Source organism: Pleurodeles waltl, chromosome 11 (assembly GCF_031143425.1).
Source record: "Pleurodeles waltl isolate 20211129_DDA chromosome 11, aPleWal1.hap1.20221129, whole genome shotgun sequence".
Taxonomy (NCBI): Eukaryota; Metazoa; Chordata; class Amphibia; order Caudata; family Salamandridae; genus Pleurodeles; species Pleurodeles waltl.
The window spans coordinates 707,557,837-707,580,513 of record NC_090450.1 but is presented as its reverse complement, the minus strand read 5'-3'; the positions used below and the strand labels follow the sequence as shown (position 1 = coordinate 707,580,513).

At 47.6% G+C, this 22,677-nt stretch overlaps 1 protein-coding gene across 1 annotated transcript; it reads left to right on the top strand.

The window, feature by feature from the left end:
- Positions 1 to 4,714: 4,714 nt before the first annotated feature.
- LOC138266020 (interleukin-1 receptor antagonist protein-like) lies at positions 4,715 to 12,943 on the top strand. The gene is made up of 6 exons (XM_069214328.1): positions 4,715 to 4,984; positions 5,465 to 5,517; positions 6,431 to 6,521; positions 8,042 to 8,203; positions 8,425 to 8,561; positions 9,833 to 12,943. The coding sequence occupies exons 1-6, from the start codon at positions 4,960 to 4,962 to the stop codon at positions 10,049 to 10,051; spliced, it is 687 nt and encodes a 228-aa protein (XP_069070429.1). The 5' UTR covers positions 4,715 to 4,959; the 3' UTR covers positions 10,052 to 12,943.
- The last annotated feature ends 9,734 nt before the right edge of the window (positions 12,944 to 22,677 follow it).

The window sequence follows — 22,677 nt, the reverse complement described above, 5'->3', positions numbered from 1 at the left end:
CCAGGCTGAGGAAGCTCGCAAGCACGTGCGTAGGCCTCAACCAACACGAGGAAATACGTGCACAAATTATACAGGGATGCCGTTCTAACATGCTACGAAAATTCACCATGAGGCAGCCAGGCATCTCCCTAGACGAAATCCTGATTCTGGCCCAGTCCCACGAACTTTCGGTCGTCCGTGCTAATGCAATGGCTGCCGTGAGGGGGCAATCAATGTCGGAAGCCACTGCCCCTCAGCAACCAGTCGTGAAAGAGGAACAGGGCGACACCATTCAAGCTCGCCAAATTCCCTTGCAGCTGCCTAACCCCTCGAAACAAGGGGAAAGTATGTGCGACAGCTGTGGATACGAACACAAGACACCCGGCGCATGCCCAGCGAAAGGAAAAACCTGTAACAAATGTGGGAAAGGGAATCACTTTGCCAAGATGTGCCGGATGGGAAGAGTCAGGCAGACAGAGTTTAAAGGGAAGGCGGCCACCATAAAGAACATACAACCTGGAGACAGTATGCCTGGAGGACATAGTGACACAAAGGTGCAGATGTACGAGGAGGATGACGAAGAGGACATCTTTGTCATCTTATTCACTGGATGGCGACAGCATAAGCGGTGACCACCCCACATGAGCACAGGCACCCCTGCAACAGTGCTCCTCGACACGGGCGCCTCAGTCAACGTCATGGACAATACAGTGTACCAACAACTCTCTCCAAAACCAAGTTTGTTGCTAAGTAACACGAAATTATACACCTATGGAGGGTGTGACCCACTTCCTCTGCTTGGCACCATAGAAGTGTCCATCGCTAACCAAGAACACGTAACCAAAGCCAAATTCTATGTGGTCAAAGGAAACCGAGGTACTCTGTTGGGGTGTCATACAGCGGAAGATCTGGAACTTGTCTTCTTCGCATGCCAGGTATATGACTCACATACAGAGTCCCTCCTCAACAATTTCCCACAACTGTTTGTGGGACTGGGAAAGCTCAAAGGCAAGCAAGTAAAACGGCATGTGGAGCCAAATGTGACGCTCATGGCTGCGACACCGGAGGGTACCTTTTCATCTTCGGCCAGCGGTCAAGAAAGAACTGAAGATTCAGGAGGACCAAGGGGTGATTGAAAAGGTTGAGGGACCTCCCCCTGGGTATCGCCACTGGTGATCGTGCCCAAGCCAAAACAGCCTGGCACCATCCGCTTCTGTGTGGACATGTGGCTGCCGAATCATGCCATAAAGAGAGAGCGTCATATTGCACCCACAATGGACGACATAATTGCAGATCTGAATGGAGCTCAGTGGTTTTCGAAGTTGGACTTAAATTCTGGCTACCACCAAGTGGAGTTTGACCCTGACAGCCGGAATGTCATCACGCTCTCTACCCATGTAGGGTTGTGACTATACAAGAGGCTGAGTTTTGGGGTATCTTCAGTGCCAGAGGTATTCCAAAATGCCATAAGAGAGATGCTTTCAGGTCTAGCAGGGGTGATCAACCTGAGTGACAATATCCTGAGTTTTTCAGAGACATGTGAGGAACATCATCGCCGCTTAAGAACCACACTTCAGAGGCTTTCCTATGCGGGCCTCACACTTCACAGGAAAGGGGTGTGCATTCTTTCAAACCTCGATCGATTTTTTTTTTTTTTGGATACATCTTCTCGAGAGATGGGCTGCAAGTGGACCCTAGGAAGGTAGAAGCCATTTGCCAGGCTTCAGTTCCTCAAAATGCGGCAGAAGTCCAGAGCATCCTAGGAATGGCGACGTACTGCGGCCGGCTCATTCCCCAACTAGCCACGATGGCGCAACCACTCAGACAGCTCACCAAGGTGACTCATAAGTGAGAGTGGAGCCCATAAGCGGACAAGGCTTTCCAAGCTGTGAAATGGGCACTGCTAGAAAAAGCGACCATGGCCTATTTCCACCCTGAGAATAGAGCGTAAGTGGTGGTGGATGCCAGCCCTGTGGGGCTTGGAGCGGTTCTACTGCAGGAGCAGCGTCACCAGGAATGGGACCCATAGCTTATGCCAGCAGGGCACAGTCCTCAGTGGAGGCCCGATGCAAACAGGTAGAGAGAGAGAGGCACTGGCCATTTGATGGGCATGCAAGCACTTCCACCTATACTGCCATGAGTTTCAAGTGGTTACGGACCACAAGCCTCTTGTGTTGTTGTTTGCCGGATCCATGCGGCTGGCTCCCCCGAGAATTGAGCACTGGGCTGTCCTGCTCCAACCGTACCAATTTAAGGTTATCTACCGACCGGGAGCTAACAATCCAGCAGATTACTTGTCAAGACATCCCCCGACTACACCACTGGGCGCATCCCAGGAAGAAAGAATGGAGAGTTTCATAAACATGGTGGTGCAAGCAGCTTGCCCCGTGGCCTTGACAGTGGCAGACATAGCAGACGCCACTGAAAGTGATCCTGTCCTTAACCATGCAAAGGAGGCCCTGAGCAGATGACAGTGGAAACATTTGCTGGACGGTGTGAGAGCTTGTGACACGGGGGAGAGGGATGCTATGCAAGGAATGTGGAGAGTGAAGGACGAACTGTCAATGGGAGCAACGGTCTCCTCGAGCAGGGTCAGAAAATAGCGCTTCCACGATGCCTATGGAACAGGGTGGTGGAGCTAGCCCATCAGGGGCAACAGGGAGCGGCCAAGACGAAGGTGCACCTCAGAGCCAAGGTATGGTTTCCTGGCGTGGACTCCAAGGTAGACACCCTCGTAGGAAGCTGTCACTCCTGTGTGATCACCTCTATTGAGCAGCCCAACAATCCAGTAGTCACTGAGCCTCCCAGTCGAAAGCCCTGGTCGAAACTGAGCATGGACTTTGGGAGCTTTCCCGATGGGAGGCTAACGGCGGTCATGATTGACTCTTACACAAATGTTTCCAGTGGTCGAGGTTGTGACTTCCACCGCCTTTGAGAATGTAAGAATGGTGCTAGAGAGAACATTTGCATTGTTTGGTCTCCTTGATGAAATCCGAGCAGACAAAGGTCCACCATTTCAAGGGCAGGAATTTCAGAACTATCTAGAAGGGTTTGTCATACATCACCGCAAGATCATGCCGTACTGGCTGCAGGCCAGCGGCGATGTCGAAAGGTTCATGCAGACCCTTAACAGAGCCATGAGGATCGGTGTGGAATGAGGTGAAGTGGCCGAAAGATGTTTGCACATGTTTCTAAGAGAATATCAACAGACACCCTACAGCACAACCAGCTGTGCACCAGCTGCTCCGATGTGCAAGGTGGCTCTGCTGGACTGAATCCCATCTGACTCTCAGTGTGAGCCCCCCGAGTTGGATGTAGAGGCTGCACAACAACGACGAATGCGGGGCAATCAGAAAGCGATTGCCAGAAGGATAACCAGATTGGCGACCGAGTAGTTGTGAGAAATCAAAGTCCCGGAGGACAGTTTCAGACCACATACGAACCTGAGGTGTGGAAGGTAGTGATGGTTAGGGGAACCATGCTGAGTGCCCATAGAGGAGAGAGGCAAGTTACGAGAAAAATGATGTGTTTCAAACAAGTGGGAGCACCTGAGGAGACTGGAGAAGAGGACGGAGAAGGAGAGAGTGTCATTGGAGGAGGAGGGCATTGGACCGAAGAAAGGTCAGGAGGCTGGCGGCTTGGTGTCTGGTGGTCAGAGTGAGAGGTATCACTTCTGGTCCAACCCTACGCCCAGCCAAAGACTCAGAGACTTTGCATGCTAGTAGATATCGTATGACCATTAGGTGTGACAGGCTTTGTGTAACTGTAAAGTGATTTTGGTGTTTTTTCCCCTTTGTGATTCCGTTACCCTAGGAGGATCTTTCTGTCAGGTGTTCTCCCCGGGGCGGGGTTCTCATCTTTCTTTTGTTCTTTTTCTTTTCTTTCCTTTTAAAATCTTGGAGGGATGTAGAGAGCCACTTGGGTTCTCCTATCCTTTGTTGCCCAGCAAGGGCAGTAGGGCTGTCCATCGGCCCGAGGTGTTAAATAAAGACGGGGCTGCTGACCCAGCAGTTCTGAAGTAAACCTTACCTGAGTGTGCCTCGTTGTTATCTAGCGGGTAGAAGGGCTGCGCGCCACTTTACAGGGCCTAGGCACTGCTGTATTTTTCCCAGTATCAAACCGGAGAAAAGGGATCTCATCTCTCTTAGTTACACTGCGGCCCCTGGCACCCTTAATATGCCCCTTTCTTCTGTGGGGCTCAGAAACATTTTGACAGCCCCAGCAAAGACAGGTCTGTGCCTCTGCCTTGCACGAAACCATTTATTTTTAAGAGAGGGCGGCCTGCCGCGGCCAAGTAGGCCTCGGTGTGTAGCCAGAAGTGGCAGGAAGACACCCCTTTAAAAGGGCTGCACCCACCAGCTGCTTGCTATCCGCAAGTCTTTAATTTGAGGGGTAGCGTACCGGTACTTCTCAGGGCAAACGGGTATTCTGGGAAACGGAGTGCCTGCGTTTTTTATATTTCCATTGCAGGCACTGGAATAGCTGTGTTGTGCAGGAAGCGGTAAGGAAGAAAATGTACAAAACTGCCCTTTTCAAATCTCAGTGTTCACTATAGTTGCGTCTCTGCATAATCACCTGCAGCCACTCGTGTGGGGTCCGCACACACCAAATAGTGGACGGGGGTAGGGTCTCCCTCTTCATTGGCCTGTCCCTCACTCGACCCTCATAATTTTTCATTCCCAGAGAGTTTGCAGGTGGGTGGGAGTCCCTCCTTAGATCACGGGAGAGGTGGTATTGGAGTCGGAGGTGTGGGGGGAGGGATCCCAAAGCAGGCGGGGCCTATAAGAAGGGTCAGGCAAGGTAGAAAATTATCCAGGACACCTGAAGCCCGTCGCGCTCAGGGACTCGCACAGGCCAGCAGCAGGCCGCGAACGTTTTACTGGCAGAGCCACGGAACTCCCTGTGAGGAAGCAGAAAGAAGCGACCTCTGAAAACGAAGAGCTACGACAGACCCTGAAGGCAGCATCAAAAAGTCGCAGCATGGAAAACGACCAACCTGATTTTGGTATGGATCGATTTACCACGCCGACCTTATTATACTCTGCCGTGTCACGTTTATTTTGTGTTTTAGACGGATCCGGGAACGATACGAAATCAGGGAATTAATGGATGAGGGGCGAGGACGATTCCCACTAGTGTGTGGTGTTATGCCTCGTTGAGAGGATGGCTTGGCGTGCGGGGAGATGGCTCGGGGAGCTAAGGGAATACTAAGATTTGGGGTAAAACTAATGAGGAATCGAAAAATCATCTCTGAAACAGATGCATTGTTCTGTGGTTCATGCTTTTTCTAAAGCGTCTCACTAGAGGTCTCCCGAATCTACACTTCTGCGTAGAGCTGTTAGCCAACACTATAGGTTGGTTTTCCTTCGAGAAACGTAAAATTACCCGCTGGTGGGCCAAAAAATGTATAAAAACGCATTGTGGTAAAAAACAATTTTATGCCTGCGCCCGCAATTAATTTTTTTTGTTTCTCCCAAACCCCCAGGACCCATGTCTATCATGCAAACCGAACTGATGGCGGGTGACTATGGCGCCGAGGTGAGTGCTTCGGGGGGAGGCAGGATTGACGGCCTAAACTTGATGCAGAATCTGGCTGCCCTTCCCTCCTCACGACAGACCATGGGAAGCACTTTGAGTCCTGGGTTTTCCTTCCGCACATTATGTTTTCAGGCGTGTTGGTCCCATTAAACTAAAACACCTGGTATGTGTTTGTAAATGGGGAAATCCGTCAACTGAGCATATTTTAATAATTCTCCTAGAGAAGCAGGAGTCGACATAAATCGGTTCCTTTTCCGGGGTTGTCACACACGACTGCGGTCTGGGACACGCTTTTAATACCAACCCCTTATTCCACATCGTGTGTCAGATCCTCCCAAGGCTATTTATTAGTTGCCCGAAACAGAAAAGTATACATGTGTCTGTATAACTTGTTAAATGTTGGCGAAGTGTAGCACAAGCCTGCAGCGCCATCTAGCGCTTGCTTCAAAGTCCCTTTCGCATTTTTCACAATTATTAAATCGGCGGTGTTTAAACGCGTGTAGACGTAATAAATCGCTGCATTTGTGTTACCGTTTTAAAAATGCAATCAAATACATGATGCCAAATATGCTATTCTGGTCAGGCAGGCCTCACTACCAAGTACAAGTATCCTCGGTGTGATTATTAGCGGTGGGGGTATTGGGAGTCCCTTCCCTTTTGCCACATATTCCCTGCTAGGAGTGTGGCGCCCTCCCTGGATCATTTGACGCCCCGCTAGACCCCTGCCATAGCGTCTAATAATACCACCAATAAATAGTACTGCTGGCACTAGGGTCCTCTGGCCACAAGTAGGAGGGGTGGCATTGTGGCACATTTGCCCCGAGACTGTCCTTCGGGTGCAGCTGTGAAACCATGGTGACCGCTCTTAGCATGTTGCACAGAGCGGGTCCTTATTCTGCTTTTGCCTCCACAGGCCTTCGCTGTCGGCTTCAAACCAGCGAAGCTCTCTTGTTGTGATTTTTCGTTGGAAAACGAGGAGATCCCCAGAAGCGACACGGTGAAGCGTAAGTTCCATCAATGGCACGTTTGGGGTGGGGTTATGCTTCAGAAAGGTTATAGTAGTGTAGTGGATGAGTTAGTTTATCAACCAGCTTAGTTGAGCTGCATGTCAAGGTTCAAAGCCGAGTCTCCGCTTCTTTCCGAGATCGACAAACTAGTAAGGGTCTTTCTACAGACAAGCATGTCCACCAGGGTGTGCGAGTTTAGTGTATGTGGGCAAACTGGGGGGGGGGGGGGGGGAGTATGTGGATACAGCTCAGCTCAATTGTTTAGGACCACTTTTTAGGCTTCCCCCCTCGTACTAATGTGTTCTTTCTGTAAAATTTAGGAAACCCCTTTGTAATGATAAATTGCTCAATTTAAAGCTGAAAAGAGGGATTTATTATCACACACAATCCTTCATCCACTTTCACTGGCCAAGTCACCATTTCTCATCTCATTCTTCACTGTCTTATTTCAACTTCTTTTGTCAATTCAATATCATTTCCCTGCCCCATTTTCAGTCACTTCAACCTCACTGATGTCCACTATCATCACTTATATCTACAGCAACACCACCCCCTCATTTTGAACTGTTAGCTCTTCTTCCCACCACTACATTCCTCGAGTGTGAAATCTCTAGCAATATGACCTGAGTCACAACCATTGCTACTTACCTCAAATTCGTCAAATAATTTGTTTCCTACCTTTAACACAGCAATTTTCCTGAGATTCCATACCTTTCCATTACTTAATCAAACAGTGTTCTGTAAAACGTTTATCTTCATTTGGTCTGAAAATTGACTCCAATTTACCTTTTAACTTTCCAGTGTTTTAATATTTCTTTTTTAACTTTCACCCACATTTATTTCTCTTCAATTTCATCAGATCCTTTCCGAAGACCAAACGTTTCCTTCTACTCTTGATGTTTGGTTAAAATATTTTTTCTTACTTCTAACATTACAGTAATATCAGAAGCTTGCAACAACCATTCAAGATTGCACTTAGTTCCCACTTCTCTTCCTCTACCTTCAAATGGAGACATACTTAAAGCTTCAAGAGACATAGTCCTATACATCCATTTAACGTTTAAAAATGTTTTTGTAATGGTAAATTGCTCAAATTAAAGCTGAAAAGAAGGATTTATTCTAGACTGAAAGCCCAGAGGAACTAATTTACAATCTTCACGTGTCTCCATGCTCTGGTCTCCTAACGACTCCGTTCTGATTCGAACTCGCATAGAATAATAAACGCAGCGAGCACACTATAGTAATTCTCAGTCTAATCTGATACAAGTTTGACCTTACTTAATATATATGATACTATGAATATACCAAACATAATAATCTTGAATGACTTCACCAGGGTCGATGGTTAAAAGCTTGCAGTAAGGCCCTTACATGATATGAAGAGGCCAACATCGACCGACCATTCAGCTACCTGAATGGAGTGGACATTGCCAACGAGATCAAAGTTGAGCAGGACAGTTCTGAAGCACGGGGGTGCCCTGTCCTCTTCGGCTCACTATATGTTCTCCCATTTTCAGATCAATACCTTGGGGGCACACCCAACCAGGTGTTCCGGCATTTCTCCGACTCTCGGTGCTACGTCACTGACACCGCCAACAAGAGCTTGGTACTTAACAACACGCTCGGACAGGCCCAGCTGGTGGCCCGATACCTGCAGGGGCCCGACGTGGAACACCAAGGTGAGTAGGAGGCAAGGCCATGCGCATAGTAATGGAGGAACTTTGCAAATGTTTACAGAATGTGCAATGTAGTAGATTTTACACCAGCACGCAGTGTGGTTTCAGGCACATCCCTTTCACATGAAGGAGTACTGTCTATCCGTCGAAGCCTCGACTAAGCTGGCACTACTGGTCAGTGCAACTCAATTTACCTCAAGTTGACAATCCCTTTTTCTCCACAGCAACTTTGAATATGAACCTTTACTCCTGGCTACCTGGGGGCGACAGCACGAAGCGTCCCGTCACGCTGAACATTTTAGGAAGCAGCCTCTTCCTGTCCTGCGCATTGGTGGATGGGAAGCCCAAGCTATGCATAGAGGTAAATGAGGAAGCCATGTTAATGTAACTAATGGTTCCTACTTTAGGTGTGCCAGCTCTCGAGATATTCTATACCTTCAGGAATCTACAAATATGACGCCTGGTACCCATAAGACCCACTCAAAATGGTGCACAAGTCGTGCATCCAAAACTACGTACTCTTCTGCACGCGCCCACATACTTTCGTTGTGTGGCTTTTTTTTTTTTGGCCGGCTCTAGATGCCCTGAAATAGCTAGCAAGGTAACCGAGTCTGCATGGGTAAACTCCATGTTTCAGGAAACCTGACCTCCTTAATCTTGAGGTAGATCCTGGTATCTTCTACCTTGAGGTACACATGATAACTATTGGCATTTTTGGTCCGGGGTGCATATGCCCTGCTTCACACACTCCTGTTTCATCGGAGTAGTTGTGTGGACACGCATTTCCAACTTTTATTTAGAGTAGGCAAGTGGGGGATTATAAAAAAAAGTGAGAATGTTACCCCCCTTCCCCCCCCCCCCCCCCCCCCCCCCCATCAACATATACTGAAGCAGATGCAATTTTCCTGAATCGGTTCTATTGGTTTGTATGGTGACCGGCTATCAGCATTTAATTTTGGGCAGTTTAATAACCTAGCACAAACAGAGTTCTAAACTCTGGGTTTGTTTGCGCCATGTAAAAGTGGTAAAAATTGAAATGTTGGAGCGCCTCTCATGCTCTAATCTCCCCCTCGAGTTCAGAATAGTGTGTCCATCTTTGTCGGAGGTAATCCCGGGGAGGGGGGCTGGAGCATGAGTAACGTGCATCATTTTCTTTTTAGCAGTTGTAGAAAACTCCGAATTTGGTTTCTGCAAGTAGGAATTGGGAGGCAAGCGACTAGCCTTGATACTGCTAGTCATCTGCCTGAATCTGGAGGGGTGGTAGGCATTGTGTGGCCAAGGGTTTACAGCTCCAGGCTCCTGTCATCCCTGTACCTCAAGGCGCAATACTCCATATGAATTTAACACTGCCTTGGTGCTTTTCCATTCTTAATTTGTGATGTAATTATCCTGTGCCACTCAACACGTGCATTATATCCTGTCTTTTAGTAATGGCGAAAAATGTGCATTTGAGTCGGACTTGTTAGTTGTAGCACTGTTTGTTAGGAAGGGGAAATTAGACTGCAAAGAAGCAATGTTCCAGTAGCCCATTCTAGACATAGCAGGCACTGTCCCCACAGGTCCAATAACCTTGGACCCTACACTGTCCCATCCTGTCTACCTGCTAACCCAGCTCTGTCTTTCCTTCTGCAGGAAGTGAGTGAGAAGCTGACCACCCTCAAGAGCACCCTGCTGCACTTCCTGTTCCTCAAGGGAGGTGAGGGGAGTGGCAGGGGAGCCACCTCCACCTTCGAGTCCGCCACCTGCCCCGAGTGGTTCCTCAGCACCTCGCAGCACGAGAACTTACCAGTGACTGTGAGCAGCTCCGGGGACCAAAGGAGCATCCAGAACTTCAAAGTCATCCAGCTCTGAGATGTGCTGGGCCCATCATGGGTGGGGCTGAGGAGGCCCGTGCCTGCCGTTACACGTGGAAACAGGACTGGGGCTGCAACATCTCTTATGTAGACTGTCCATTCTGGAGAGGGGGCGGGGGGGTGCCTACTCGTCGCCATCGTTAGTGCTCTTATCCGTGGCCACCAGTGAATTTGAGGTCGCCAGTTCGAAACCTATTTTCAGGAGCTACGAGTTGGGTGGCTAAAAGGAAAAAGAATTTGCTGTGTTTTCAGAGCTCCTTTTATTTCGTGAACATCGTCCAGGATCCGTTGCGTGTGCCTCGAGCCTGTTGCCACTGGCACCGAATGCTTATTCACACAGACCATTTTCATGCAAACACATCATTGTCTGGTTAGGTGATGCTAATTTGCCCCTTGGTGTCAAATACTTATTTTAACAAACCAGTTGTATAGGTTTCAAAACATTTTTATAGGTTTTAAAACATTTTTATTATCACATTTCTACAAAAAAACTCTTCTTAATTGTAGGATAAGCTAGATGCTTTCCTGTAAAATAGTGAGATCAGTGAGATTGGTAATCTCCCATGTAGAATGTTGGAGTCCCTGTTGGCGAAGCTGGTTGCTTGAAAAGTTGTTTACATACTTGCTGATGCCAGGGGCTTTCATTCAGAAGAATAAACCTTTGAACTGAAGCCTCGTGTAGTTTGGTATATGAATACAACAAATTTGGCGAGGATTGACTCAAACCTGTCATTAAACCCATTGGAAATCCAGGCCATCAACAACAGCAGTAAGATTATTCAATTTATGTGCATTACGCTGCAAGCTATTCTAGTGTTAGGATATTATACAGCAGCGGCTTCATTCGAATGCACGTTAAGGCTGATGCAGGATTGTGATCGTAAGACTTGCAGTTAATACCCTCGAGCTAGCAGTAGGTCTTTGCTATTTGTAATGCTCAAGCTGTTAGACTGGCACAAGTGTAAGAATGTCTGGAGCATCTCGGAAGCCTGCCCCCTCACGCAGCGTTGTCACGTATCGCGCTCCTTACGACCATTTTGGGTTGGGCCATTTACAGCTAAACCGCACATTTTCACGGTAATGTGCACATCTGCGAACAGAGGGTGTATTAATCCAGCATCCCAACGACTTGCGGCCGCATACACATTTGCTGCATAATTCTGGCTTGACTCTGCGGTGACAGGCAGACCAATTAAGTGCTGCATAATTTTGGGCCTGTGTCTGTGGGGACATGCACACCATTTATTTCCTGCGTGTCATACAAAAAGATTCATTATTGGTGACACACATCTATTATGCACAGGTGACTACTAGATCTTATAATGTATGCTACCTCAAGAAATAAAATTTTTAGTGCTGTTTTAGATAGTGGTAAAAGAGAAAAAAATAATGCATGGTTACCAGTAATGACTGGTGACATACACACCATTTAAGCATTTTTAGGGAGTGCTGTTCTACGCCCACCATCTTTTCTGGAACAGTTCAGTCATACAATCCAAATTCAGATTCATTGTGGCCATAGTGAAATCCTCTTTCTCCACAACCTTTTATGACGAGGGAGGAAAAAGTAAATTGGGAAGAATGGAAGGATTATTTCATTAATAACAATGATAAATTTCAAGTTGAAGATATGCCACCGGATGGGAAGAAAATTATTTTGTTAAACATTGCTTCGGCCGAGGAGGTCTGAAAGTGTACGAACTCCCATGGGAAAGGAAAAAACACACCCTTGCGATGGAGGTGTTAACACATGCTTTAGCTGCATACTTTGCTCCTACAATGTGTAAAGCCATTAAATTATAAGTTTTATATTAAAGGAAACGAGGGGCAAATGAAAAGGCAGAGGACTGCGTAGCCACATTGAGGAACATAGCTCTGTCTTGTAAATTTGATGGGTTAGAATGAGTAAATACAGGACTAAGTGAATATGCACTGTAATCCAAATTTACAGGACACGTGATTCACTGGAGAATCCAGCTCACAGGAGGTCACTGGAATTACAAGCAAGTCAGAACGTCTAGGTGTGCAAGAGCGGTTGTATCTTCTAATAAAACAAAAATGAGGGTGATGAGTTGGGGTTAAAAAAAAAAAAAAAAAAAACTTATAGAAAAGATGAACAGGGTGGTTACAAGAAGGAAACAACGAACGCGTGGGGAAACAGAAATTTAATGGGCAAATGGAGGATTTTAAAAGGCAAATGTTACCTTTTGTGGTAGCACTACTCACCCAGCTCATGATAAAACGTGCCCAGCCCTAGTAAGGGGCACTATGGCAGGGTTTGTCGTAAAACCAAAGTTGGCAAGTATATTGCAGAAGACTGGTAACAGGATGATGAATAGTCTAGTTCGACTGTAGATGGGTTGCAAGTTTTATGCATACACAATGGTGTGATAAGTGTGGAAGGACACAGCAGAAAAAACCTATGTGATGCAGTGGCTGGGGAATTCATGTAGCATTGGTGGCTGACTCTGCGTCGCCATATACTATAATCAACAAAGATACGTGGACCGGTTTATTTTGCAATAAAATAGGTCCTGGTTTGGAGGAACCAGATAGTCACCCACAAAGTTTCATAGGGTAAAACTATAAATCTTTTGGGCTTCCACAAATTGTTTGAATTTAAAGAGGCGAAATGTAAATTGTACATGTCAGTCTGGCCCATGTGTTCCAGGATGGTGGGATCAGGTGGAGATAGGCAATTTGCTTGGTCCTAAAAGCTCTGACCCTGTTCTAATTGTAAGTGATGATCGGAAAATATCTGAAGTTGTCAACAAATTTCCCAAGGTGTTTACAGGCAAAGTGGGTGAACATAAGGGATTCGTGCACAAAATTGTTTAAAAAAAAAAAAACGCACATTCATGCATATACAAGTTAAGAAACATCCCCTTGAGTGTAAAGGAGGAAGTGATTAAATAACTTAAGTTAGCTGAAAGTGGTATGATTGAGCAAGTGGAATCATCAGATTGGGTGACATCTCTATTTGTAGCAAGGAAAGCAAATGTCACATCTGCTTATATGTGGACTTGCAAGAGCTAAACAAGAACATTTTTGTGGATAGGTTTCCTTGTCCCATATTATTAAATTGGTATCGATAAAGGGAATGAAGTGTTTTTCCAAAATAGATGTCACATCGGCCTATCACCAGGTGCCTCTACACCTCAGCAGCAAACGGCTCATTGCACTCATTACTCCTACAGGTCACTTCCAATTTAAAGGGTAATATTTGGGCTAGCTGTGGCTTCCTCCATGTTGCAGGGCCTTATGGAGCAGTTGGTATAGGATAGGAATTGTTGCCTTCTTTCAGGATGACATCTTGATAATGGCAAAAGACAAAAGGGAACATGACTTGGAGCTGGGTGAGGTACTAAAAACATTGAAAAAGGATGGTTTAACAGCTGAAGGATTGCCGAAAACACTGATGTATTTGGGACAAGAAATTAGTAACAAGGTATTAGTCAAAAAATGGAACTGATAGATGCAATAAGAAAATCCCCTAGTCAAGACATGGATGAGGTTTGATCCTTTTGAGGATTAGCAGTTTTACTCTAAATGTGTGCATACATTCTCTGGAAGAATGTTCAACATCTGAAGAAAGGTTGAACATTTTTACGGTCAGATGAATGCCAAAAAAACTCTGAAAGCATCAAGGAAGACTTCTGCACTGCACCTGCTCTTCAGGTTTTGATCTGAAGTGCAAAAGCATTATCACTATAGATGCTAGTGAAAAGGACTCGGAGGCAGTTTTGTCCCAATTATAAGAGAATGGTACAAAATGTTGTTGCCTTTGCGCCCCAAGCCTTAACTTTTGTGGAGGAGAGGTATTCCGTCATCAAGAGAGAAAGCCTAGGGTGCGTATGGAAATTAATGCATTTTCGATAGGTCATTTGGGGTACTGAAGTGATTATAAAGTGACAACAAACCTCTCACCAAGGTCCTCACTTTGTAAGGGCTAGGTAATGTGTCTCCAAGGATAGCCAATGTAGCAATGCAGCTGTTGGATTATGCATATGTAGTACGCTATGTTCCTGGTGCCCGTAATAAAATAATCAACCTTCTAAGTAGGCTACCATTACCTATTAGTGAAGAATCTAAAAGTGATTGGGGCGATTGTTTGGTAGCTATAGTATTTGTAGAGGAATTACAGAGTACAGAAGCATGGACAGTATCCTTAGCACAGGATTGGGGTTTGTCTAAGGTCATAAAGCATATAAAGGATGGGTGGCCAGAAAAGAATCATTTGGAAAAGGAACTAGTGCTGTTTTGGAAGGTGAGGAGTGAATTATCTGTTGAGGAGGAATTCTTGTTGAGAGAGGGCAGACGTATAGTACCTAAAGATTTGAGGGAGAGAATTGTTAATCTATGGCATTACGGACACCTTGGCATTGTAAAGACCAAAAGTAGATTTAATCCAATTGGTGGCCAGGAGTACATAGACAACTCAAAAAGTTGGTGAGAGAATGCATCAAGTGTACAAATTTTGACACAGCATTGACTACATTTAAACTGCCCTTTCATCCTAGTGAAATTCCACATGTGTCATGGGAAAGGGTAGGGAGAGACATTTTTGGTCCTGTACTGGATATTAATGGAGTATATAAACTTGTCCTAGTAATGGTGGATACTTTATATAAATGGCCTGAAAGCAAATAGTATAGATAGCACATTCTTGGGCATTAGTGGACTTCATGGAGGAGCTGTTCTGCTGAGAAGGCCTACCCAAGGTGGTAGTTAGCAACAATGGAGGGCAGTTAATTATTTCTGTATTCAAAACATTTATGAAGAAAAGTGGTATGATCTACAAAACCACAGCCCCGTATTATCCGGAGGGGAATGGAGTAGTTGAGCGCTTTAATAGAGTAATAAAAGGTATAACTAAGTCATCCAACAGCAACAACTGGGATTGGGAAAATAAATTGAGGAAAACCATTTTTGCGTATAGAATAGTGTGTGGAGCGACTGAACATAACTCGATTGAGTTAATGAGGGAAATCTCCTCATACAAAGGATAATATGGGATGGTTGGGAACCACCAAGTGTTCATTGGTTGGCTACAAGGGTGAGAAATCATGTGGAATCAGGGCAAGTGAAATATAACAGATATGACTTTTTGCATGGACTAAAGGAGATGAGCCTCATATTGGTTGAAGTTATGATAGTTAAGACGGGTAGGCATGTAATGGAGAAAGCAGATATTCTGAGTCTTCCTAGGTAGTCAAATTTTATGTAACTCTGCTGTACTTAGTGATGGAAAGATGTGGCATGCTAAGAGATTAGCACTGTTAAAAGGAAGTAACCTGGATCTAACTCCAGGAACAAGGAGAAATGTGCCAGAAACTAAAAAATATGATAGGATAGAAGTTATGCCCTTGCCAATTCGTATGAGAGATCTCAGTTTGGCTCCTAGGGTAACACAGCACTATCAACAGAGAGAGGGAAGAAAGTCATACAAAAAATAAGTCGGGAAGGTTAGTTGTTTTGATGACTTTGTCAGACAAGTACTGTTGTGTATATATAATTTAATTTCTTTTCTGTTCATTCTGAATTTCAATACTTTTTTAAACATGTGGAGTGATATTGTATATTTAGGAATGTACAAGCTAATTTTTTTTTATATAAATCTTTTTATTCACATTTTGTCGTGGTGTAAGTACAGATGACAACATGACATTGACAGATTCTTATCATATAATTTGACAACATTATTTGCTTCCCCAGTACACATTTTAGGGTCTATTATTTGTATTATTTATGATACCTTATCCCTATGTCTGTGCCTCGCTTTTGCACGTCCTCCTCTGTGTGCTTTGGGTGAAGCCTCCCCTGATGGCATCTGTCATGTACCATATTATCTCTCACCTACCCGTTCAACTACCTTAACCAAACTCTGAACAACGTAAAAACATGATGGCGCACGTGGGGACATGCTAGGGATAGTTGCTGTGAGATTTTGGGGTGGACCCATGCCAGGGAAGGGGCCCGGCTCTCAACTCCATCTTCATCACTTGATTTGCCTGCCAGTGTGTCAGGTGGTCACCCCAAATGCTGTTTAATTACTCTCCCAATCCGTTCAATACAAGGTCTGTGGAGGCCTGTATCTCACCCCGGCTTCTCATTACACCACCCCACATCTATTGTTGGTCCTGGCCCTTTTCTCACAGTCCAGGTGACCTACATTGCAGTTTTGTGTCTTCTCTATCTCAACAGTATACCGTACATGTCGGCCGTCCCCACCTCCGTGTCTCCTTCTTCCTTAACTATACATTCCCTTTTCATCAGTATCTCTTCCCACGCCGGAGCAATGGGTATCAGTCTCAGGCCCCGTGCCTCTTCACACTTTAGGGCTTGTTATTCAGCTCTGGCCCATTTCAACCCGTCTCGTCTCCATTCAGCCAGGGAAGGGTCCCTGGGTGATCCCCAACCATGTGCAATTAATCTCCTAAATAGGACCAGCGCCAGGTCCAGGAGCGTTCATTTACCCTCCCCATTGCTAAGCCCGTTTTCAAGCCCGGTAGACACATAGCTGGGGTCTGGGTCATCTCCATCTCAAGCAATTCTTTTGTTTTGGACACCACTGCTCCCCAGCCCCTCTGAGAATCGGGACAGTGCCATACCATGTGGTCAAAGTCCGCATCCAATTCGCCACATTTGGGGCATGTCCGGGGGGCTCCTCCGTATATTAGGGTCAGTCGATGTGGAGGAACGTACGTCTTATGTATATAATTGTATTGGATATATCTTAAGCATGTGTTCCTCGATACCCCCGTGGGTGTGCCAGTACTTTCCGCCATTCTGTGTCCGAGAGATCCCTGCCCAGAGCCCTCTCCCACCTTTCCCTTTGGGGTTGTAGTGGGTCCAATACACTTCCGACTTGTGTTCTAAATAGCTTAGTTATTAAGTGAGCATCGTCTCCTGCTGTCAGCAGGAGGTGCAGCACTTGGTGTGTGGCGGGCTCTGCGTTAACCATGTCCCAATGCTTTTTTAAGATGTGTCAACCTCTGATACAGGAGGAACTGTCCACCCGGTACCCCGCCACTATCCAGTCAGTGAATGGCCTCAGCACCCCATCGGGGAAGAGGTCTCCAATTGTCTCCCCCCCTGCCTAAACCCATGCTCCCAGTCCGGCACCCTTCCGGCTCCCGCCCACTGTGTCTAGTGTTAGTACTGATAATGGTAGTCCAAGCGAGTAAGCCGATCCTACACCCACCCGTCACGTGCATCTTCTCCAGCAAGCCAGAGCCACTTTCGTCGTTATGCTTTTTTCTTGGGGTTCCACCTTCCGGTGTATCATTTGCGCTATGATCTCATTTCAGTTTGTTTCGCCGCTGGTGGTGCATCTGTGTAGTCGGTTTCCTCCCGCTAACCACCTGGAGGCCCATTGTAACTGGCATGCCAGATAGTAGAATTCGAAGTCTGGGACACCAAGTCCTCCCTCGAGCGCTGGCCTACAAAGAACTGAGAGCGCTGTGCGCCTTCGGCCTCCATCCCACACCAGTTCCCTGAGCAAAGTATTCAGTTCCCTAAACCACAAGGCAGGGATCAACACTGGAAGGTTAACAAAAAAGTAAATGAGGCGGGGCAACATAATCAACTTAGATAATGATATTTTGGCCATTATCTGCAATTTCAGTGACAGCCAGAACCTAACCGAGGTCCGGAGGGAGGAGAGCACCTTCCACAAGTTCCCATCTCGGAGGTCTTTAACGTCGTGGAACACCTATATACCCAGGTATTTAAACGTATGTGATGCCCACGCCACATCCCCAGGACACAAGGAGGTGTGGCCACATCCCGCTGTCACAGGGAAGACTAACGTCTTGCTCCTATTGAGGCATAGTCCCGATAGGCCCCCGAAGCAGTCCAATATTTGTAGGGCCCAAGGCAGTCCAGACTCCCCGTCTCTGAGATAGATTAGGACATCGTCGGCATACAGTGAAATTATGTGTTCGGTTGGTCCCCCCTCCACTCCCTTGCCTGCGCCTTCCATCCGTAACTGAGCTGCCAGGGGTTCAATAGCCAGGGCAAATAATAGTGGTGATAGCGGGCAACCCTGCATGGTAACTCTGTATATGGGGTAGGGCTCCAAAATCGTCTTACCTGTTTTCACTCGCGCCAGTGGGGTTGTACACAGTAGGTCCACCCATCTCACCCACTCTTCCCCTAGCCCCATCCTGAGCATTACTGTTTGCAAATAGTCCCATCAAACTGAATCAAAGGCTTTCTCAAAATCAATTGCTAGTAGCGTACTAGCTGGGCGTCGCTCCATCCTAGGCATCTGCAATATGGCAAAGAGGCGTCTCAGATTCAGCGATGTGCTACGATTCGGGACAAACCCATTCTGGTCTGCATGGACTAACATGTGTATATGTTGGAGCAATCGATTAGCTAGGATCTTACTGAGGATTTTAAAATCACTATTCAGCACGGACAGCGGACATAAATCAGTAACGGATGCCTCACCCGATTTCAGTTTGGGTAAGGGCACCACCATGGCCTCTCTAAGCAAGTGTGGTAGTTGACTGCGGTGTAGCGCTTCTGCACATAATTCCACCAGCTGAGGCGCAAACAGCGCCATGTATTTTTTGTAAAAGTCCATTGGGAGACCGTCTGTGCCAGGTGTGTTCCCAGGGGCCAGCTGTGTGATGGCCTCGACAAGCGCTGCATGAAGGGAATCTGGTCCTGGTTGGGAGCATAAATACTTCCCAGTACCACTGGGACCCCATGGAGTTTCCCCTCCACCAGCACGAACCTACTCTCCTGATCTACGTCAGTCGAAACCACCTCAAAGGGGACACCCGCCGGCACCCAGATCAGTGCTCCCCTAGCATAAGCAGAGTATTTAGTAGCGAACACCTGCCCTCTCCATCTGCGCCTTAGCTTTTCCACCTCTCTTGCTGTTAGATGGGTCTCCTGCAGCACTGCTACATGTATGCCTCTCCTCTTCAGATGGGACAATATTCTGTGCCTTTTAGCTGGCAACCCCATCCCTCGTATGTTCCACGTTAGGAAACTATAGTCTGTCATGTAAAAACATCAAAGGAATTACGGCCCCACCCACCACCCTCGGCATCCCACTCCCTTCCATCCGCTATCTTGTGCTGCTTACATGCAATCCGCAGTCCCCAGGTGCCATCAAAACTCAACATTGAAAACCCCAACTCCCCATCCCCAGGGCGCCTTCGGAAATGCAGGCGGCCCAAGTAAACAGTGCAACTTTGTAAACCAAGTAAATATAGTTCTCGCGAGTCTGATTGAGTGGACGAGAAGCCGGTAGGGGGGGTGGGACAGTGCCCTTCGGGGCCTGCTACGTACTCAGTGCACCCCACCTCTGGACCTGATCGCATACAGGTACCCCAGGTCGTCTACCATCTGCGGGGTCACCCTTTAGGGCCATCCAGAGCAGCTGGAGCCATCCACCGACGAGACTGTTGTGCCATCTGAGTATCTCTTGTTGCTCTCTGGAAGAGATACTTCTCTGCCCATGGAGGCCGCCGCTCTCAGGGCCTCTGTCCTCCCAGACTCCTTCTGAGATCTTGTTGGTTCGGTCCGGAGGCAGGTACGGCGGCGCAGCGGCCCGGGAGGAACCCCGTGGCCCTCTCTCAGCAACATCTGATTTTGTGGGCCGCCCTGCTAGTACTCCGCGGGTCTCCAGCCACTGCCATGCCTCCTCCGGACTCTGGAAGAATGTGGTCTTGTCCTCCATTATCACTCTCAGTCTTGCCGGGAAGAGGAGTGAGTATTGGATCCCTCCATTCCTGAGGGCCCTCTTCACTGCCATAAATGATGCTCTCTTAGTTTGGACGTCCATAGTAAAGTCCGGAAAGAGAGTTCCTTCTCTGTTCGCCACCTTAAATGGACCCGCCTCTCTGGCCCTCTGGAGCAGAATGTCTCTGTCTTTATAGTGGAGTAAACTGGTGACCACCGCACAAGGCGGTCTTCCAGGAGCCAGGGGCCTGGAGGGGACCAGGTGTGCTCTCTCCAGTGTAAAGAATGGTGTCAACTGTCCCGGTGCCACCACGGTGAGCAGCCATTCCTCAAGGAATTCCATCATATTCGTGCCTTCTGCACCTTCCGGGAGACCTACCACCCTTACATTGTTCTTTCGATTTCTTCCCTCTGCGTCCTCTGCCCTGCGCTCCAGATGCATCACTCTGTCTGTGTGTCTCAGTACTGAGGCTTCTAGGTCCTTTTGTCTCGGTGTGAGGTCCGCTAGCGTGGTCTCCGTCTCCTTGACTCTATCTAAAAGCTTTTGGTGTTCTGCCCGTAGAAAGCCCATTTCCACGGCCACCTGGTTAATATCGTGCTGTAAAGTTGCTTTTGTGTCCACGATTGCACCCAATATTTTGTCCAGGGTGTCTTGTACTTTGGTCTGCGTGGGGTCTCGCAGGTCCCCTCCACTGCGGTCAGCGATAGTGGCGCGTTCCATTGCTTTACTTCCGTGTCGGCTCCTAGAGGTCATCGGCAGAGGGTGGCCCAGAACCCGAGACTTCAATGAGGCCTGAGGCCCCCGGTTGCGACCCCGCCCGCCCAGTCACTCCAGGCTCCAGTGCGCCCAGTTCAGGCTATTTTACAGATGCAGCAGCGTCCTGACAACCCACTGCTGGTTCCTCCGGTTAGTTAAGCAAGGCGTGTTCTCATGTGTGCACTGCCCTTAGGCGGGGGCCCTCTGGGACCGACCACGCCCATCCCCAAGGGCCAGTTCCAGATTCAGCACTAGGCCCCACTCTGCATAGCCCCCCGGGCCTTGCCCCACTCCCGGGGCCCAAGGTTCATTCACCGATGACCTGAGGTCCTATCCGGTGCCTCGCCGGTGTGTCCAATACCTCAGTCGATGAGTGCGGTCGGCAGGCCCCGGGCCCCGCGGTCAATACGGTCCCTGGGCGGCTCAACCGATATCCGGGTGTCCGGTCCGCCCCACCTCAGTGCTTTGGGACAGCCAGGAAGGACCGGGGCGTCCAGGAGTCCTCGTACCACTCTGTTGAAGCAAGTTCTGGGGCCTCCAGGCCCAGCGCAGTCAGCGCGGTTGGCCCAAGCCAGGTGTCCGGCCTGGCCGCCCACAGGGCGTAGCGCACCAATCTCCAGTCCAGCTAGGGCCGGCCAGGCCCGTCTCGCCCGCAACCCCAGATGATATATCCTCGACCCTATCGAGGGGGTCACAGGGCCGGAGCTGCCGCTCCTCCTCACCGCAATGTTACGCCGCACCGCTGCCGGGCAGACCCGAAACTCGAGTCCCTGGCTTCAGATCACCTCCGGGCCTCGACCGTGCCGCTCCGTTACTCTCCTCCAGGAGCAGTCTCGGAGTGCGGGAGTCTGCTCAGCTGCCCGGCCTCAGCGCCAACCAGGTCCCGTGTGCAGCACACATGGTGATGGTCCAGAGGTGGGGCTCGTTTATGCTGATAAATAGAAGGCCCCATGGGAGCCGATGGATTAAGCGGCCGCCATCTTGGCCGGTCTAGCCATGCCCCCTAGGAATGTGCATGCTCATGTGTCATAAATTGTATTCATGTAGATGTAGAACTATTATTATTGATATAGTTAGTATGTTTTAGTATTATTATAATCTAGGGGAGGATGGTCTTGTGTTATACTCAAATATTGAATGCATGAGGTAGATGCTTGCTTGTAGAATGTTGTGAGATCATTAAGATGAGTGATCTCATTGTAGAATGTTAGGGAGTCATTGTTGGAGAAGACTCTTGGTGGAAGGTCGTTTACAACTTTGCTGACGCAAGGAGTTTTGAGTCGGAAGAATAAGTATTTGCACTGAAACTGCGTTTTGGTTTATGAACACAACATGGGAAGCATCTAGTCCTACCACTCAGCTACTTGAGGTGCACCTACAGGGGGTAAAAAGGATAGAAGAGTAGTTGCCTCCGTAGTGCGAGTGAAACACAAAGGCATGCGGATGTGAGAGCAGTATTGTTGAATATGTCTTACCACATGAGCGCCGACCCAGGTTTCTGGAAAGCCATGTGTATTTGTTTTTCATGCTGCAACAATGTGCACAGTCCATGTACAAAATGGGACACAACAGGCTTGTAAAGGGTTATCTGGAAAACAAATTGAATGGTTTTCTGGACCCACACACTAGAATAGAATCACTTTAATATACCTGTATTTTATTATTTCCTTACATAGGGGGTTATTCTAACTTTGGAGGAGGTGTTAATCCGTCCCAAAAGTGACGGAAAAGTGACGGATTTACCACCGGCCGTATTACGAGTCCATTATATCCTATGGAACTCGTAATACGGCTGGTGGTATTTCCGTCATTTTACCGTCACTTTTGGGACAGATTAACACTCCTCCAAAGTTAGAATAACCCCCATAGTATGTTACTTAGAAGATATGGTGGTGCCTGTACCCCCACCCCAACACACATCCCAGGAAAAAAGCCATACTAGGACATAGTGTATACTTGGTAGGGTGTAAAATGGGGAGGCATATGTTTCTTGCCCCAATCATATACCATGTAGTACATGTTTCTGCTGCGAATTGTGGCTGTGTTAATCTGTTTCACTTAGTGTTTACACTATTGCATGGAAGTTTGCTGCTCCATGCAACCATGTAGTTATGTCAATAACCATTCAGTAGTCCATCTCCGAAATGCAGATGATGCAAAATTAA

Bases quoted from the DNA above. Each gene is read 5' to 3' on its own strand.
- LOC138266020 (XM_069214328.1), top strand. From the start codon at position 4,960: ATGGAAAACGACCAACCTGATTTTG. The intron at 4,985-5,464 runs GTATGGATCGAT...CCAAACCCCCAG, and splicing joins AAACGACCAACCTGATTTTG to GACCCATGTCTATCATGCAA. The intron at 6,522-8,041 runs GTAAGTTCCATC...TCCCATTTTCAG, and splicing joins CAGAAGCGACACGGTGAAGC to ATCAATACCTTGGGGGCACA.